General features: G+C 55.2%; 1 protein-coding gene across 1 annotated transcript in view; it reads right to left on the reverse strand.

Moving 5' to 3' along the window:
* Nucleotides 1-3,602: 3,602 nt before the first annotated feature.
* The window catches only part of LOC116957066 (tyrosine-protein phosphatase non-receptor type 1-like), a 39,674-nt gene continuing 22,638 nt past the window's right edge, over nt 3,603-20,638 (reverse strand). The window contains exons 5-9 of the mRNA XM_032978986.2: nt 19,307-19,444; nt 14,823-15,071; nt 12,421-12,636; nt 6,850-7,313; nt 3,603-4,339 (exon numbers count right to left, since the gene is read on the reverse strand). Of these exons, the coding sequence (XP_032834877.2) occupies nt 4,039-4,339; nt 6,850-7,313; nt 12,421-12,636; nt 14,823-15,071; nt 19,307-19,444 (1,368 nt within the window). The 3' untranslated portion in view covers nt 3,603-4,038. The remainder of the gene's footprint in view (nt 4,340-6,849; nt 7,314-12,420; nt 12,637-14,822; nt 15,072-19,306; nt 19,445-20,638) is intronic.

Genomic DNA, 20,638 nt, shown 5'->3' on the forward strand with positions numbered 1-20,638 from the left:
CATGTCGTGTGTACATGTGTGTCGTGTGTACGTGTCGTGTCCTGTGTACATGTGTGTCGTGTGTACATGTCGTGTGTACGTGTCGTGTGTACGTGTCGTGTGTACATGTGTGTCGTGTGTACATGTGTGTACATGTCGTGTGTACGTGTCGTGTGTACATGTCGTGTGTACGTGTCGTGTGTACGTGTGTGTGTACGTGTCGTGTCCTGTGTACATGTCGTGTCGTGTGTACATGTGTGTCGTGTGTACATGTCGTGTCGTGTGTACGTGTCGTGTGTACATGTGTGTCGTGTGTACATGTGTGTCGTGTGTAGTGTACATGTGTGTCGTGTGTACATGTCGTGTGTACATGTCGTGTGTACATGTCGTGTGTACGTGTCGTGTGTACATGCATGTCGTGTCGTGTGTACATGTCCTGTGTACGTGTCGTTTGTACATGTCGTGTGTACATGTGTGTCGTGTGTACATGTCGTGTCGTGTGTACGTGTCGTGTGTACGTGTCGTGTGTACATGCCGTGTGTACATGTCGTGTCGTGTGTACATGTGTGTCGTGTGTACGTGTCGTGTGTACATGTCGTGTCGTGTGTACATGTGTGTCGTGTGTACGTGTCGTGTGTACATATGTGTACATGTCGTGTGTACGTGTCGTGTGTACATGTCGTGTGTACATGCATGTCGTGTCGTGTGTACATGTCCTGTGTACGTGTCGTGTGTACATGCATGTCGTGTGTATACACGTGTCGTGTGTGCATGCGTGTCGTGTGTACGCGACACGTGTATACACACGTGTCGCGTGTATGCGTGTCGTGTGTACATGTCGTGTGTACATGCATGTCGTGTCGTGTGTGCGTGCGTGTCGTGTGTACATGTCGCGTGTACGCACGTGTCGTGTGTACACACGTGTCGTGTGTGTGCGCGCGTTCCACTTTACAAGGAGGTTTAAATAAAAAAATAACGATCATCTTCGGATAGCTCATTGGCATTGTACAACATCAACAACATCAACATCGTCATCATCGACGTCATCATCGACGTCATCGTCGACAACATCGTCGTTATTGACGCCGCCATTGATAACGCCATCATCGACAACATCGTCGGCATCGACGTCATCGTCGGCATCGACGTCATCGTCGGCATCGACGTCATCATCGACAACGTCATCATCGACAACGTCATCATCGACAACGTCATCATCGACATCGTCATCGACAACGTCGTCATCGACAACGTCGTCATCGACAACGTCGTCATCGACAACGTCGTCATCGACAACGTCGTCATCGACAACGTCGTCATCGACAACGTCGTCATCGACAACGTCGTCATCGACAACGTCATTATCGACGTGCGAGCGAGCGAGCGGGCGGGAGAGCGATGATCACTCAGCCGAGAGAGCGAGAGGGTGAGAGTGAGAGAGTGTGAGTGAGAGAGGGAGAGAGTGAGAGAGTGAGTGAGTGAGAGACTGAGAGAGAGACTGAGAGAGAGAGTGAGAGAGTGAGAGAGGGAGAGAGTGAGAGAGTGAGAGAGTGTGAGAGTGAGAGAGTGAGTGAGAGAGTGAGAGAGAGTGAGAGAGTGGGAGTGAGAGAGTGAGAGGGTGAGAGTGGGAGTGAGTGAGAGAGTGTGAGTGAGTGAGTGTGTGAGTGAGAGAGAGTGAGTGTGAGAGTGAGTGAGTGAGTGTGAGGGTGAGTGAGAGAGAGTGAGTGTGAGAGTGAGTGAGTGAGAGAGTGAGAGAGTGTGTGAGTGAGAGAGTGAGAGAGTGAGAGTGGGAGTGAGAGAGAGAGTGAGTGAGAGTGAGTGAGTGAGAGTTAGTGAGAGTGAGTGAGAGAGTGAGAGAGTGTGAGAGTGAGAGAGTAAGAGAGTGAGTGAGAGTGTGAGAGAGAGAGTGAGCGAGTGAGAGAGTGAGAGAGTGAGAGAGTGTGAGAGAGAGTGAGAGAGAGTGAGAGTGAGAGAGTGAGAGAGTGTGAGAGAGAGAGTGAGAGTGAGAGGGTGAGAGAGTGAGAGAGAGAGTGAGAGAGAGAGTGAGAGGGTGAGAGAGTGAGAGAGTGAGAGAGAGTGAGAGAGAGAGTGAGGGAGTGAGAGGGTGAGAGAGTGAGAGTGAGAGAGAGAGTGAGAGTGCGAGTGAGAGAGAGTGAGAGAGAGTGAGAGAGTGAGAGAGTGAGAGAGAGTGAGAGAGTGAGGTGTGAGAGTGAGAGAGAGGGTGAGTGAGTGTGAGAGTGAGTGAGAGAGAGAGTGAGTGAGAGAGTGTGAGAGAGTGAGTGAGTGAGAGTATGAGTGAGAGTGAGTGAGTGAGGCAGTGTGAGAGTGAGATTGTGAGAGTGAGAGTGTGAGAGTGAGAGACAGTGTGAGAGTGAGAGGGTGAGAGAGTGTGAGAGTGAGTGTGAGTGAGTGTGAGAGTGAGTGAGTGAGAGCACAAAACAAACTCTTTACCACCACAGAAATCTCCCCCCCCTCCCCCCCAGGACCATCCCCCCACCCCCCACCCCCACCACCCCCCCTTCACCCCCCCCCCCCCCGGGCACCCCCCCCCCCGAACCACCAACGCCACGCGCAGAAACACGACAGGACCGGGTGGGAAGAGGACACACATTGTCTGATGGTGGTGATGGTGGTGATGGTGGTGGTGGTGATGGTGATGGTGGTGGTGATGGTGGTGATGGTGGTGGTGATGATGGTGGTGGTGATGGTGGTGGTGATGGTGGTGGTGGTGATGGTGGTGGTGATGGTGGTGATGGTGGTGGTGATGATGGTGGTGGTGATGGTGGTGGTGATGGTGGTGGTGATGGTGGTGGTAGTGATGGTGGTGGTGATGGTGGTGGTGGTGGTGATGGTGGTGATGGTGGTGGTGATGGTGGTGGTGGTGATGGTGGTGGTGATGGTGGTGGTGGTGATGGTGGTGGTGATGGTGGTGGTGATGGTGGTGGTAGTGATGGTGGTGGTGATGGTGGTGGTGGTGGTGATGGTGGTGATGGTGGTGGTGATGGTGGTGGTGGTGGTGATGGTGGTGATGGTGGTGGTGATGATGGTGGTGGTGATGGTGGTGGTGATGGTGGTGGTGATGGTGGTGGTGATGGTGGTGGTAGTGATGGTGGTGGTGATGGTGGTGGTGGTGATGATGGTGGTCATGGTGGTGGTGGTGATGGTGGTGGTGATGGTGGTGGTGATGGTGGTGGTGGTGATGGTGGTGGTGGTGGTGATGGTGGTGGTGATGGTGGTGGTGGTGGTGATGGTGGTGGTGATGGTGGTGGTGGTGATGGTGGTGGTGGTGGTGATGGTGGTGGTGGTGGTGATGGTGGTGGTGGTGATGGTGGTGGGGGTGGTGATGGTGATGGTGGTGGTGATGGTGGTGATGGTGGTGGTGATGATGGTGGTGGTGATGGTGGTGGTGATGGTGGTGGTGGTGATGGTGGTGGGGGTGGTGATGGTGATGGTGGTGGTGATGGTGGTGGTGGTGATGGTTGTGGTGATGGTGGTGATGGTGGTGATGGTGGTGGTGGTGATGGTGGTGATGGTGGTGGTGATGGTGGTGATGGTGGTGATGTCCTGGTGGTGATGGCGGTGGTGGTGATGGTGGTGATGTCCTGGTGGTGATGGTGGTGGTGGTAATGGTGATGGTGGTGATGGTGGTGGAGGTGACGTTCTGGTGGTGGTGATGTCCTGGTGGTGATGGCGGCGGTGACGATGGTGGCAGTGATGGCGGCGGTGGTGGTGGTCGAGAGGGTGGTGATGGTGGAGGTGACGTTCTGGTGGTGGTGGTGATGTCCTGGTGGTGATGTCCTGGTGGTGATGGCGGCGGTGACGATGGTGACGATGGTGGCGGTGATGGCGGCGGTGACGATGGTGACGATGGTGGCGGTAATGGCGGCGGTGACGATGGTGACGATGGTGGCGGTGATGGCGGCGGTGACGATGGTGACGATGGTGGCGGTGATGGCGGTGGTGGCGGCGGTGGTGGTCGAGAGGGTGGCGGTGGCGGCGATGGGGTGGCGGCAACATGGCCGCCGCCGACGCGGCGTGCGGTGCCGGCGGCGTGCGTCTCTAGACGTAGGCCCGGCAGCCGACGTAGAGGCCTAGCGACAGGGCCCCGAGCAGGAAGGCTCCGGCCACCACCGGCCGCCAGCCCCGCCCGCCGTGCCACCGCCGCAGCCGGCGCCACCACCACGCCGGTGACGCGGGAGAGCCGCCGGCAGAGCCGCCGGGAGAGCCGCCGGGAGAGGCCGCCCGCTCGGCCAGGCGCTGCCGACGCCGCATCGCGTCCAGGCGCTCCGCCATGGCCGCACGGCGAGACTCACGGCGCTGGCGCTGGGCACGGCGGTCAGGAGCCGCACGGAGAGCCGGGCTGGGGGCCGTGGTGGTGGTGGTGGTGGTTGAGGTGGTGGTTGAGGTGGTGGTGGTGGCGGTGGTTGTGGTTGAGGTGGTGGTGGTGGTTGAGGTGGTGGTTGAGGTTGAGGTGGTGGTGGTTGAGGTGGTGGTGGTTGAGGTGGTAGTGGTGGTTGTGGTGGTGGTGGTAGTGGTGGTGGTGGTTGAGGTGGTGATGGTTGAGGTGGTGGTGGTTGAGGTGGTAGTGGTGGTGGTGGTAGTGGTGGTGGTGGTTGAGGTGGTGGTGGTTGAGGTGGTGGTTGAGGTGGTGGTTGAGGTGGTGGTGGTTGAGGTGGTAGTGGTGGTGGTGGTAGTGGTGGTGGTGGTTGAGGTGGTGGTGGTTGAGGTGGTGGTTGAGGTGGTGGTTGAGGTTGAGGTGGTGGTGGTTGAGGTGGTAGTGGTGGTGGTGGTGGTGGTAGTGGTGGTTGAGGTGGTGGTAGTGGTAGTTGAGGTGGTGGTGGTAGTGGTAGTTGAGGTGGTGGTAGTGGTGGTAGTGATGGTGTTAGATGGTGGTGGTAGTGGTGGTGGTGATAGTGATGGTGGTGGTGTTAGATGGTGGTGGTAGTGGTGGTGGTGGTAGTGGTGTTAGTTGGTGGTGGCAGTGGTGGTAGTGGTGGTGGTGGTAGTTGGTGGTGGTAGTGGTGTTAGTTGGTGGTGGTGGTAGTGGTGGTAGTGGTGGTGGTGGTGTTAGATGGTGGTGGTAGTGGTGGTGGTAGTGGTGGTAGTGGTGGTGGTGTTAGTTGGTGGTCGTAGTGGTGGTGGTGGTGTTAGTTGGTGGTGGTGTTGGTAATGGTGTTAGTTGGTGGTGGTAGTGGTGGTGGTGGTGTTAGTTGGTGGTGGTGTTGGTAATGGTGTTAGTTGGTGGTGGTAGTGGTGGTGGTGGTGTTAGTTGGTGGTGGTAGTGGTGTTAGTTGGTGGTGGTAGTGGTGGTGGTGTTAGTTGGTGGTGGTGGTAGTGGTGTTAGTTGGTGGTGGTGGTAGTGGTGTTAGTTGGTGGTGGTGGTAGTGGTGGTGGTGGTAGTGGTGTTAGTTGGTGGTGGTGGTAGTGGTGTTAGTTGGTGGTGGTGGTAGTGGTGTTAGTTGGTGTTAGTTGGTGGTGGTGGTAGTGGTGGTTGTAATGAGTGTAGGAGATAAGTGGGAGAGAGGGAGAGAGATGAAGGTTAGTCACAGAGACTCATGTTGCTCCATTTGCAAAACTAATTAATTAATTGGCCACTAACTAACACTCCCCAATGCCCGGCTCACTGCCCGTGTGGGAGGTTCAACCACAGCCACCGCCCTAGTTAATACTGCTGTGTGATGAGTCTATGGCTCTCTGCTGTGTGATGAGTCTATGGGTCTCTGCTGTGTGATGAGTCTATGGCTCTCTGCTGTGGTGAGTCTATGGGTCTCTGTGTGGTGAGTCTATGGGTCTCTGCTGTGTGATGAGTCTATGGATCGCTGCTGTGTGATGAGTCTATGGGTCTCTGCTGTGTGATGAGTCTATGGGTCTCTAATGTGTGATGAGTCTATGGGTCTCTGCTGTGCGATGAGTCTACGGGTCTCTGCTGTGTGATGAGTCTATGGCTCTCTGCTGTGTGATGAATCTATCGGTCTCTGCTGTGTGATGAGTCTACGGGTCTCTATGATGAGTCTATGGGTCTCTGCTGCGTGATGAGTCTACGGGTCTCTATGATGAGTCTATGGGTCTCTGCTGTGTGATGAGTCTATGGGTCTCTGTGTGATGAGTCTATGGGTCTCTACTGTGTGGTGAGTCTATGGGTCTCTGTGTGGTGAGTCTATGGGTCTCTGCTGTGTGATGAGTCTATGGGTCTCTGCTGTGTGATGAATCTATGGGTCTCTGTGTGATGAGTCTATGGGTCTCTACTGTGTGGTGAGTCTATGGGTCTCTGTGTGGTGAGTCTATGGGTCTCTGCTGTGTGATGAGTCTATGGGTCTCTGCTGTGTGATGAGTCTATAGGTCTCTGTGTGATGAGTCTATGGGTCTCTACTGTGTGGTGAGTCTATGGGTCTCTGTGTGGTGAGTCTATGGGTCTCTGCTGTGTGATGAGTCTATGACTCTCTGCTCTGTGATGAGTCTATGGCTCTCTGCTGTGTGATGAGTCTATGGGTCTCTGCTGTGTGATGAGTCTATGGCTCTCTGCTGTGTGATGAGTCTATGGCTCTCTGCTGTGTGATGAGTCTATGGGTCTCTGTGTGATGAGTCTATGGGTCTCTACTGTGTGGTGAGTCTATGGGTCTCTGTGTGGTGAGTCTATGGGTCTCTGCTGTGTGATGAGTCTATGGGTCTCTGCTGTGTGATGAATCTATGGGTCTCTGTGTGATGAGTCTATGGGTCTCTACTGTGTGGTGAGTCTATGGGTCTCTGTGTGGTGAGTCTATGGGTCTCTGCTGTGTGATGAGTCTATGGGTCTCTGTGTGATGAGTCTATGGCTCGCTGCTGTGTGATGAGTCTATGGGTCTCTGTGTGTGATGAGTTCCGTGCCGTCACCTCGAGTTTTGCCATCCGGCATCCTCCTCCCCCTTCCCCTCCTCGTCGTCAAAGTTCACCGGGGCCACCGCCACCGCCGCCGCCGCTGCCGCCACCGCTGCCTCCTCCTCCGGACACCCCGGCAACACCGACGCCGGCACGGCCGTCGTCCCGGCAACGCGCCGGAACCGTAACGCCGGCGCCGGCGGCGGCGACGACGGCGGCGATGGCGGAGGAGACGGTGAGGAGTTGACGGAGGAGGAGGTGGCGGTGGAGGTGGCGGTGGCGGTGGTGGAGGTGGTGGTGGCGGTGGAGGCGGTGAGATCTGGCGCCGGGCGACGCTCCGGACGCGGCGGCGCCGGCGGAGGCAATTCCGGTGAGAGTTGGTCGGTCAACCATCGGCCACCACCACCATCACCGTTGTCGCCACCACCACCACCATCACCGTCGTCGCCAACGTCGTTCGACAGATCCATCCACCGCTCCTGCAGTGGACAGCGACACACAGAGAGCCATAGACTCATCATAGAGACCCATAGACTCATCAAACAGCAGAGACCCATAGACTCATCACACAGCAGAGACCCATAGACTCATCACACAGCAGAGACCCATAGACTCATCATAGAGACCCATAGACTCATCAAACAGCAGAGACCCATAGACTCATCACACAGCAGAGACCCATAGACTCATCACACAGCAGAGACCCATAGACTCATCACACAGCAGAGACCCATAGACTCATCACACAGCAGAGACCCATAGACTCATCATAGAGACCCATAGACTTATCATAGAGACCCATAGAATCATCATAGAGACCCATAGACTCATCACACAGCAGAGAGCCATAGACTCATCACACAGCAGAGACACATAGACTCATCACACAGCAGAGACCCATAGACTCATCATAGAGACCCATAGACTCATCATAGAGACCCATAGACTCATCACACAGCAGAGACCCATAGACTCATCACACAGCAGAGACCCATAGACTCAACACACAGCAGAGACCCATAGACTCATCACACAGCAGAGACCCATAGACTCATCATAGAGACCCATAGACTCATCACACAGCAGAGACCCATAGACTCATCACACAGCAGAGACCCATAGACTCATCATAGAGACCCATAGACTCATCACACAGCAGAGACCCATAGACTCATCACACACAGAGACCCATAGACTCATCACAGCAGAGACCCATAGACTCATCACACAGCAAAGACTCATAGACTCATCACACAGCAGAGAGCCATAGACTAATCACACAGCAGAGACCCATAGACTCATCACACAGCAGAGACTCATAGACTCATCATAGAGAGCCATAGACTCATCATAGAGACCCATAGACTCATCACACAGCAGAGACCCATAGACTCATCACACAGCAGAGACCCATAGACTCATCACACAGCAGAGACCCATAGACTCATCATAGAGACCCATAGACTTATCATAGAGACCCATAGAATCATCATAGAGACCCATAGACTCATCACACAGCAGAGAGCCATAGACTCATCACACAGCAGAGACCCATAGACTCATCACACACAGAGACCCATAGACTCATCACAGCAGAGACCCATAGACTCATCACACAGCAAAGACTCATAGACTCATCACACAGCAGAGAGCCATAGACTAATCACACAGCAGAGACCCATAGACTCATCACACAGCAGAGACTCATAGACTCATCATAGAGAGCCATAGACTCATCATAGAGACCCATAGACTCATCACACAGCAGAGACCCATAGACTCATCACACAGCAGAGACCCATAGACTCATCACACAGCAGAGACCCATAGACTCATCATAGAGACCCATAGACTTATCATAGAGACCCATAGAATCATCATAGAGACCCATAGACTCATCACACAGCAGAGAGCCATAGACTCATCACACAGCAGAGACCCATAGACTCATCACACAGCAGAGACCCATAGACTCATCATAGAGACCCATAGACTCATCATAGAGACCCATAGACTCATCATAGAGACCCATAGACTCATCACACAGCAGAGAGCCATAGACTCATCACACAGCAGAGACCCATAGACTCATCACACAGCAGAGACCCATAGACTCATCATAGAGACCCATAGACTCATCATAGAGACCCATAGACTCATCATAGAGACCCATAGACTCATCACACAGCAGAGAGCCATAGACTCATCACACAGCAGAGACCCATAGACTCATCATAGAGACCCTTAGACTCATCACACAGCAGAGACCCATAGATTCATCACACAGCAGAGACCCATAGACTCATCACATAGCAGAGACCCATAGACTCATCACACACCAGAGACCCATAGACTCATCATAGAGACCCATAGACTCATCACACAGCAGAGACCCATAGACTCATCACACAGCAGAGACCCATAGACTCATCATAGAGACCCATAGACTCATCACACACAGAGACCCATAGACTCATCATAGAGACCCATAGACTCATCACACGGCAGAGACCCATAGACTCATCACACAGCAGAGACCCATAGACTCATCACACACAGAAACCCATAGACTCATCATAGAGACCCATAGACTCATCACACAGCAGAGACCAATAGACTCATCACACAGCAGAGACCCATAGCCTCATCACACAGCAGAGACCCATAGACTCATCACACAGCAGAGACCCATAGACTCATCATAGAGACCCATAGACTCATCACACAGCAGAGACCCATAGACTCATCACACAGCAGAGACCCATAGACTCATCACACACAGAGACCCATAGACTCATCACACAGCAGAGACCCACAGACTCATCATAGAGACCCATAGACTCATCACACAGCAGAGACCCATAGACTCACCACAGACACCCATAGACTCACACAGACACCCATAGACTCACACAGACACCCAAAGACTCACACAGAGACCCATAGACTCACACAGACACCCATAGACTCACAAAGACACCCATAGACTCACAAAGACACCCAGAGACTCATCACAGACACCCATAGTCTCACACAGAGACCCAGAGACTCATCACACAGACACCCATAGACTCACAAAGACTCATCACAGAGACCCATAGACTCACACAGACACCCATAGACTCACACAGACACCCATAGACTCACACAGACACCCAAAGACTCACACAGAGACCCATAGACTCACACAGACACCCATAGACTCACAAAGACACCCATAGACTCACACAGAGACCCATAGACTCACACAGACACCCACAGACTCACACAGAGACCCATAGACTCACACAGACACCCATAGACTCACACAGACACCCAAAGACTCACACAGAGACCCATAGACTCACACAGAGACCCATAGACTCACACAGACACCCACAGACTCACAAAGACACCCATAGACTCACACAGACACCCATAGACTCACACAGACACCCATAGACTCACACAGACACCCAAAGACTCACACAGAGACCCATAGACTCACACAGACACCCATAGACTCACAAAGACACCCATAGACTCACAAAGACACCCAGAGACTCATCACAGACACTCATAGTCTCACACAGAGACCCAGAGACTCATCACACAGACACCCATAGACTCACAAAGACTCATCACAGAGACCCATAGACTCACACAGACACCCATAGACTCACACAGACACCCATAGACTCACACAGAGACCCATAGACTCACACAGACACCCATAGACTCACACAGACACCCAAAGACTCACACAGAGACCCATAGACTCACACAGAGACCCATAGACTCACACAGAGACCCATAGCCTCACACAGACACCCAGAGACTCACAAAGACACCCACAGACTCACACAGACACCCAGAGACTCACACAGACACCCACAGACTCACACAGAGACCCATAGACTCACACAGACACCCATAGACTCACACAGACACCCATAGACTCACACAGACACCCACAGACTCACAAAGACACCCATAGACTCACACAGACACCCAGAGACTCATCACACAGACACCCATAGACTCATCACACAGAGACCCATCGACTCACACAGACACCCATAGACTCACACAGAGACCCATAGACTCATCACAGACACCCATAGACTCACACAGAGACCCATAGACTCACACAGAGACCCATAGACTCACACAGACACCCATAGACACACACAGACACCCATAGACTCACACAGACACCCATAGACTCACAAAGACACCCATAGACACACACAGAGACCCATAGACTCATCACAGACACCCATAGACTCACACAGAGACCCATAGACTCACACAGACACCCACAGACTCACACAGACACCCAGAGACTCACACAGACACCCACAGACTCACACAGAGACCCATAGACTCACACAGACACCCATAGACTCACACAGACACCCATAGACTCACACAGACACCCACAGACTCACAAAGACACCCATAGACTCACACAGACACCCAGAGACTCATCACACAGACACCCATAGACTCATCACACAGAGACCCATCGACTCACACAGACACCCATAGACTCACACAGAGACCCATAGACTCATCACAGACACCCATAGACTCACACAGAGACCCATAGACTCACACAGAGACCCATAGACTCACACAGACACCCATAGACACACACAGACACCCATAGACTCACACAGACACCCATAGACTCACAAAGACACCCATAGACACACACAGAGACCCATAGACTCATCACAGACACCCATAGACTCACACAGAGACCCATAGACTCACACAGACACCCATAGACTCACACAGACACCCATAGACTCACACAGAGACCCATAGACTCACACAGACACCCATAGACTCACACAGACACCCAAAGACTCACACAGACACCCATAGACTCACAAAGACACCCATAGACTCACAAAGACACCCAGAGACTCATCACAGACACCCATAGTCTCACACAGAGACCCAGAGACTCATCACACAGACACCCATAGACTCACAAAGACTCATCACAGAGACCCATAGACTCACACAGACACCCATAGACTCACACAGACACCCATAGACTCACACAGACACCCAAAGACTCACACAGAGACCCATAGACTCACACAGACACCCATAGACTCACAAAGACACCCATAGACTCACACAGAGACCCATAGACTCACACAGACACCCACAGACTCACACAGAGACCCATAGACTCACACAGACACCCATAGACTCACACAGACACCCAAAGACTCACACAGACACCCATAGACTCACAAAGACACCCATAGACTCACAAAGACACCCAGAGACTCATCACAGACACCCATAGTCTCACACAGAGACCCAGAGACTCATCACACAGACACCCATAGACTCACAAAGACTCATCACAGAGACCCATAGACTCACACAGACACCCATAGACTCACACAGAGACCCATAGACTCACACAGACACCCATAGACACACACAGACACCCATAGACTCACCACAGACCCCCATAGACTCATCACACAGAGACCCAGAGACTCACAAAGACACCCATAGACTCACACAGACACCCAGAGACTCATCACACCGTGTCCACGAGCGCCAAATGCAACTCGCCTCGATTTCGGCACCGCCGCCGCCGCCGCCGCCGGGGGCTGCCATCACGGTCTTGGCGCCTTCGATGATGGCGAGGTAAGAAAATCGGAGCTGGTCCGGCGTTTGTATGAGCCCCATTCGGCACCTCCGCATCTCCAGCAGCACGGCACGAACGTCCACCGGCCTGGGTCCACCACGGCCGCCACCAGCGACGCCGTCGGCACCGGCACCGGCCATCTGTCGCGAGTGCCACGGTCGCAGGGGAGATGTTGACGACCTCGCCGGGGCTACGGGAGGTCGTCGCTTCCAGCCCGACCGCGACGCCTGCTGTCTATTGGGAGTCTGCGTCACTCACCCACTCACTCACCCACTCACTCACCCACTTACTGACTCACTCACTCACACACTCACTCACCCACTCACCCACTCACTCACTCACTCACCCACTCACCCACTTACTCACACACTCACCCACTCACCCACTTACTCACACACTCACTCACCCACCTACTCACTCACTCACCTACTCACTCACTCACTTACTCACCCACCTACTCACTCACTCACCCACTCACTCACCCACTTACTGACTCACTCACTCACACACTCACTCACCCACTCACCCACTCACTCACTCACTCACCCACTCACCCACTTACTCACACACTCACCCACTCACCCACTTACTCACACACTCACTCACCCACCTACTCACTCACTCACCTACTCACTCACTCACTTACTCACCCACCTACTCACTCACTCACCCACTCACTCACCCACTCACCCACCTACTCACTCACCCACTCACCCACTCACTCACCCACTCACTCACCCACTCACCCACTCACTCACCCACTTACTCACACACTCACTCACTCACTCACCCACTCACTCACTCACTCATCCACTCACTCACCCACTCACCCACTCACTCACACACTCACTCACCCACCTACTCACTCACTCACCTACTCACTCACTCACTTACTCACCCACCTACTCACTCACTCACCCACTCACTCACCCACTCACCCACCTACTCACTCACCCACTCACCCACTCACTCACCCACTCACTCACCCACTCACCCACTCACTCACTCACTTACTCACTCAATTACTCACTCATCCACTCACTCACCCACTTACTCACTCACCCACTCACTCACCCACTCACTTACTTACTTACCCACTCACTCACCCACTCACTCACCCACTCACCCACTCACTCACTCACTCACCCACTCACTCACTCACTCACCCACCTACTCACTCACCCACTCACCCACTCACTCACCCACCTACTCACTCACTCACTCACTCACCCACTCACTCACTCACCCACTCACTCACCCACTCACTCACTCACTCACCCACCCACTCACTCACTCACTCACCCACCTACTCACTCACTCACTCACTCACCCACTCACTCACTCACTCACCCACCTACTCACTCACCCACTCACCCACTCACTCACCCACCTACTCACTCACTCACTCACCCACTCACTCACTCACCCACTCACTCACCCACTCACTCACTCACTCACCCACCCACTCACTCACTCACTCACCCACCTACTCACTCACTCACTTACTCACTCAATTACTCACTCATCCACTCACTCATCCACTTACTCACTCACTCACTCACACACTCACTCACCCACCTACTCACTCACTCACCCTCTCACTCACCCACTCACTCATCCACTCACTCACCCACTCACCCACTCACTCACTCACTTACTCACTCATCCACTTACTCACTCACTCACTCACACACTCACTCACTCACCCACTTACTCACACACTCACTCACTCACTCACACACTCACTCACTCACCCACCCACTCAATTACTCACACATCCACTCACTCACCCACTCACTCACTCACACACTCACTCACTCACTCACCCACCTACTCACTCACCCACTCACTCACCCACTCACTCACCCACTCACTCACTTACCCACTCACTCACACACTCACTCACTCACCCACTCACTCACCTACTCACTCACCCACTTACTCACACACTCACTCACACACTCACTCACTCACTCACCCACCTACTCACTCACCCACTCACTCACCCACTCACTCACTTACCCACTCACTCACACACTCACTCACTCACCCACTCACTCACCCACTTACTCACCCACTCACCCTCTCACTCACCCACTCACTCACTTACTCACTCACCCACTTACTCACTCACTTACCCACTCACCCACTCACTTACTTACTCACTCACCCACTCACTCACTCACTCACCCACTCACTCACCCACTCACTCACTCACTCACCCACTCAATTACACACTCACCCACTCATCCACTCACTCACTCACCCACCCACCCACTCACCCACCCACCCACCCACCCACCCCCTCACCCACCCACCCACCCACCAGCAGTAGGCACGTGTCCACCAGGCAGAAGGTTCCGGAGCGCCCGATGCCGGCGCTGCAGTGCACGAGGCTGGGCCCGTGGCAAGGCCCGAGGCCTCTAGTGGGGCCCTGGGGCCCGTGGCAAGGCCCCAGGGCCCCACTGGAGCGGACTTCCTGCAGGAAGCTGAGGAACGAGGCCGGAGAGTCTGGCACCCCAAAGTCGGGCCACGTGGTGTAGTGGAAGTGCAGAGCTGTGCGACTCTCTCCTGTCTGGGGGGGAGACAGGGGGGAGAGAGGGGAGTGTGGGGAGTGGGGGGAGACAGGGGAGTGTGGTTAGTGTGGTGAGTGTGGTGAGTGGGGGGAGACAGGGGAGTGTGGTGAGTGTGGTGAGTGGGGGGAGACAGGGGAGTGTGGTGAGTGTGGTGAGTGGGGGGAGACAGGGGAGTGTGGTGAGTGTGGTGAGTGGGGGGAGACAGGGGAGTGTGGTGAGTGTGGTGAGTGTGGTGAGTGGGGGGAGACAGGGGAGTGTGGTGAGTGTGGTGAGTGGGGGGAGACAGGGGAGTGTGGTGAGTGTGGTGAGTGGGGGGAGACAGGGGAGTGTGGTGAGTGTGGTGAGTGGGGGGAGACAGGGGAGTGTGGTGAGTGTGGTGAGTGTGGTGAGTGGGGGGAGACAGGGGGGATAGAGGGGAGTGTGGTGAGTGTGGTGAGTGTGGTGAGTGTGGTGGGTGTGGGGGAGACAGGGGAGTGTGGTGGGGGTGGTGAGTGGGGGGAGACAGGGGAGTGTGGTGAGTGTGGTGAGTGGGGGGAGACAGGGGAGTGTGGTGAGTGTGGTGAGTGTGGTGAGTGGGGGGAGACAGGGGGGATAGAGGGGAGTGTGGTGAGTGTGGTGAGTGTGGTGAGTGTGGTGGGTGTGGGGGAGACAGGGGAGTGTGGTGGGGGTGGTGAGTGGGGGGAGACAGGGGAGTGTGGTGAGTGTGGTGAGTGGGGGGAGACAGGGGAGTGTGGTGAGTGTGGTGAGTGTGGTGAGTGGGGGGAGACAGGGGGGATAGAGGGGAGTGTGGTGAGTGTGGTGAGTGTGGTGAGTGTGGTGGGTGTGGGGGAGACAGGGGAGTGTGGTGGGGGTGGTGAGTGGGGGGAGACAGGGGAGTTTGGTGAGTGTGGTGAGTGTGGTGAGTGTGGGGAGACAGGGGGAGAGAGGAGAGTGTGGTGAGTGTGGTGAGCGTGGTGGTGTGGTGGGTGTGGTGGGAGTGGTGAGTGTGGTGAGTGTGGTGAGTGTGGTGAGTGTGGTGGGGGTGGTGAGTGTGGTGAGTGTGGTGAGTGGGGGGAGACAGGGGAGTGTGGTGAGTGTGGTGAGTGTGGTGAGCGTGGTGAGAGTGGTGAGCGTGGTGATCGTGGTGATCGTGATGAGCGTGGTGAGTGTGGTGTGCGTGGTGAGTGTGTTGGGGGTGGTGAGTGTAGTGAGTGTGGTGAGTGTGGTGGTGTGGTGAGTTTGGTGAGTTTGATGAGCGTGGTGAGCGTGGTGAGAGTGGTGAGTGTGGTGAGCGTGGTGGGGGTGGTGAGTGTGGTGAGTGTAGTTGCGTGGGGAGTGTGGTGAGTGTGGTGAGCGTGGTGAGTGTGGTGAGTGTGGTGAGCGTGGTGAGTGTGGTGAGTGTGGTGAGTGTGGTGGGGGTCGTGAGTGTGGTGAGTGTGGTGAGCGTGGTGAGTGTGGTGAGTGTGGTGAGCGTGGTGGGTGGGGGGAGACAGGGGAGTGTGGTGAGTGTGGTGAGCGTGGTGAGAGTGGTGAGTGTGTTGAGTGTGGTGAGTGTGATGAGTGTGGTGAGTGTGGTGGGGGTGGTGATCGTGGTGAGTGTGGTGAGTGTGGTGAGTGTGGTGAGTGTGGTGGGTGGGGGGAGACAGGGGAGTGTGGTGAGTGTGGTGAGCGTCGTGAGAGTAGTGTGTGGTGAGTGTGGTGAGCGTGGTGAGTGTGGTGAGAGTGGTGAGTGTGGTGAGTGTGGTGAGTGGGGGGAGACAGGGGAGTGTGGTGAGTGTGGTGAGTGGGGGGAGACAGGGGAGTGTGGTGAGTGTGGTGAGTGTGGTGAGTGAGGGGAGTGTGGTGAGTGTGGTGAGTGTGGTGAGTGTGGGGAGACAGGGGGGAGAGAGGGGAGTGTGGTGAGTGTGGTGAGTGGGGGGAGACAGGGGAGTGTGGTGAGTGTGGTGAGTGTGGTGAGCGTGGTGGTGTGGTGGGTGTGGTGGGAGTGGTGAGTGTGGTGAGTGTGGTGGGGGTGGTGAGTGTGGTGGGGGTGGTGAGTGTGGTGAGTGTGGTGGGTGTGGTGAGTGGGGGGAGACAGGGGAGTGTGGTGAGTGTGGTGAGTGTGGTGAGCGTGGTGAGAGTGGTGAGCGTGGTGAGAGTGGTGAGCGTGGTGAGTGTGGTGAGTGTGGTGAGCGTGGTGAGTGTGGTGGGGGTGGTGAGTGTGGTGAGTGTGGTTAGTGTGGTGGTGTGGTGAGTTTGGTGAGTTTGATGAGCGTGGTGAGCGTGGTGAGAGTGGTGAGTGTGGTGCGCGTGGTGGGGGTGGTGAGTGTGGTGAGTGTGGTGGGGGTGGTGATCGTGGTGAGTGTGGTGAGTGTGGTGAGTGTGGTGAGTGTGGTGGGTGGGGGGAGACAGGGGAGTGTGGTGAGTGTGGTGAGCGTGGTGAGAGTGGTGAGTGTGGTGAGTGTGGTGAGCATGGTGAGTGTGGTGAGAGTGGTGAGTGTGGTGAGTGTGGTGGGGGTGGTGAGTGTGGTGAGCGTGGTGAGTGTGGTGAGTGTGGTGAGTGTGGTGAGCGTGGTGAGTGTGGTGAGTGTGGTGAGTGGGGGGAGACAGGGGAGTGTGGTGAGTGTGGTGAGCATGGTGAGAGTAGTGAGTGTGGTGAGTGTGGTGAGCGTGGTGAGAGTGGTGAGAGTGGTGAGTGTGGTGAGTGTGGTGAGTGTGGTGGGGGTGGTGAGTGTGGTGAGCGTGGGGAGCGTGGTGAGTGTGGTGAGCGTGGTGAGCGTGGTGAGTGTGGTGAACGTGGTGAGTGTGGTGAGTGTGGTGGGGGTGGTGAGTGTGGTGAGCGTGGTGAGTGTGGTGAGAGTGGTGAGTGTGGTGAGTGTGGTGAGTGTGGTGGGGGTGGTGAGTGTGGTGAGCGTGGGGAGCATGGGGAGTGTGGTGAGTGTGGTGAGCGTGGTGAGTGTGGTGAACGTGGTGAGTGTGGTGAGTGTGGTGAGTGTGGTGAGTGTGGTGAGTGTGGTGAGTGGGGGGAGACAGGGGAGTGTGGTGAGTGTGGTGAGCATGGTGAGAGTAGTGAGTGTGGTGAGTGTGGTGAGCGTGGTGAGAGTGGTGAGAGTGGTGAGTGTGGTGAGTGTGGTGGGGGTGGTGAGTGTGGTGAGCGTGGGGAGCGTGGTGAGTGTGGTGAGCGTGGTGAGCGTGGTGAGTGTGGTGAACGTGGTGAGTGTGGTGAGTGTGGTGGGGGTGGTGAGTGTGGTGAGCGTGGTGAGTGTGGTGAGCGTGCGTGGTGGGTGGGGGGGAGACAGGTGAGTGTGGTGAGTGTGGTGGGGGTGGTGAGAGTGGTGTGGTGAGCGTGGTGAGCGTGGTGAGTGTGGTGAGTGTGGTGAGTATGGTGAGCGTGGTGAGTTTGGTGAGTATGGTGAGCGTGGTGAGTGTGGTGAGTATGGTGAGTGTAGTGAGCGTGGTGGGTGGGGGAGAGACAGGGGAGTGTGGTGAGTGTGGTGAGTGTTGAGAGTAGTGAGTGTGGTGAGCGTGGTGAGTGTGGTGAGTGTTGAGAGTAGTGAGTGTGGTGAGCGTGGTGAGCGTGGTGAGTGTGGTGAGTGTCGTGGTGTGGTGAGCGTGGTGGTGAGCGTGGTGGTGTGGTGAGCGTGGTGATAGTGGTGAGAGTGGTGAGTGTGGTGAGTGTGGTGAGTGTGGTGGTGAGTGTGGTGAGTGTGGTGAGCGTGGTGGTGAGCGTGGTGATAGTGGTGAGAGTGGTGAGTGTGGTGAGGGTGGTGAGTGTGGTGGTGAGTGTTGTGAGTGTGGTGGTGAGTGTGGTGGTGAGTGACTCACTGTGAGGTTGTGTAGCTGTAGCTGCCTGAGTGTGTAGTGCACCTTGACCTGCTCACCCAGGAGGGTGAGTGTGGTGAGTGTGGTGAGTGTGGTGGAGGTGGTGGTGAGAGTGGTGAGTGTGGTGGTGAGTGTGGTGGTGAGTGTGGTGAGCGTGGTGAGTGTGGTGAGTGTGGTGGAGGTGGTGGTGAGAGTGGTGAGTGTGGTGGTGAGTGTGGTGGTGAGTGTGGTGGTGAGCGACTCACTGTGAGGTTGTGTAGCTGTAGCTGCCTGAGTGTGTAGTCCACCTTGACCTGCTCACCCAGGAGGGTGAGTGTGGTGGTGAGTGTGGTGAGCGTGATGGTGAGCGTGGTGAGTGTGGTGGTGAGTGTGGTGGTGAGTGTGGTGAGTGTGGTGAGTGTGGTGAGTGTGGAGAGTGTGGTGAGTGTGGAGAGTGTGGTGGTGAGTGACTCACTGTGAGGTTGTGTAGCTGTAGCTGCCTGAGTGTGTAGTCCACCTTGACCTGCTCACCCAGGAGGGTGAGGCGGAGCGCCACGTCCGGGAAACTCACCTCACGCTCACCACTAGACGGCCAATACTGCGCACACTTCACCTGCACTCACCACAGTCACCACACACACTCACCACAGTCACCACACACACTCACCACACACACTCACCAGTCACCACACTCACCACCACACTCACCACACTCACCACACACACTCACCACAGTCACCACAGTCACCACACACAGACTCACCACAGTCACCACAGTCACCACACTCACCACACACTCACCACAGTCACTCACCACAGTCACCACACACACACTCACCACACACACTTCACCTGCACTCACCACAGTCACCACACACACTCACCACTCACCATACACACTCACCACACACACTCACCAAAGTCACTTACCACTCACACTCACCACACATACACTCACACACCACACACACTTACCACTCACCACACACACTCACCACAGTCACTCACCACACACACTCACCACACACACTTCACCTGCACTCACCACAGTCACCACACACACACTCACCACACACACTCACCACACACACTCACCACAGTCACTCACCACAGTCACTCACCACAGTCACTCACCACACACACTCACAACACACACTTCACCTGCACTCACCACAGTCACCACACACACTCACCACACTCACCACACACACTCACCACACACTCACCACTCACCACACTCACACTCACCACAGTCACCACACACACTCACCACACTCACCACACACACTCACCACACACTCACCACTCACCACACTCACACTCACCACAGTCACCACACACACTCACCACACTCACCACACACACTCACCACACACTCACCACTCACCACACTCACACTCACCACAGTCACCACACACACTCACCACACTCACTTCACCTGCACTCACCACACACTCACCACTCACCACACTCACACTCACCACAGTCACCACACACATACTCACACACCACACACACTCACCACACACACTCACCACACACACTCACACACACACACACCACACACACTCACCACACTCACCACACTCACCACACACATACTCACACACCACACACACTCACCACACACACTCACCACACACACTCACACACACACACACCACACACACTCACACACCACACACACTCACACACCACACACACTCACCACAGTCACCACAGTCACCACACACACACTCACCACACACACTCACCACACACACTCACCACACACACTCACCACAGTCACTCACCACACACACTCACC

The sequence above is a fragment of the Petromyzon marinus genome, chromosome 69, assembly GCF_048934315.1.
Source record: "Petromyzon marinus isolate PM22_M1 ecotype Great Lakes invasive population chromosome 69, UKy_Petmar_22M1.pri1.0, whole genome shotgun sequence".
Classification (NCBI taxonomy): Eukaryota; Metazoa; Chordata; class Hyperoartia; order Petromyzontiformes; family Petromyzontidae; genus Petromyzon; species Petromyzon marinus.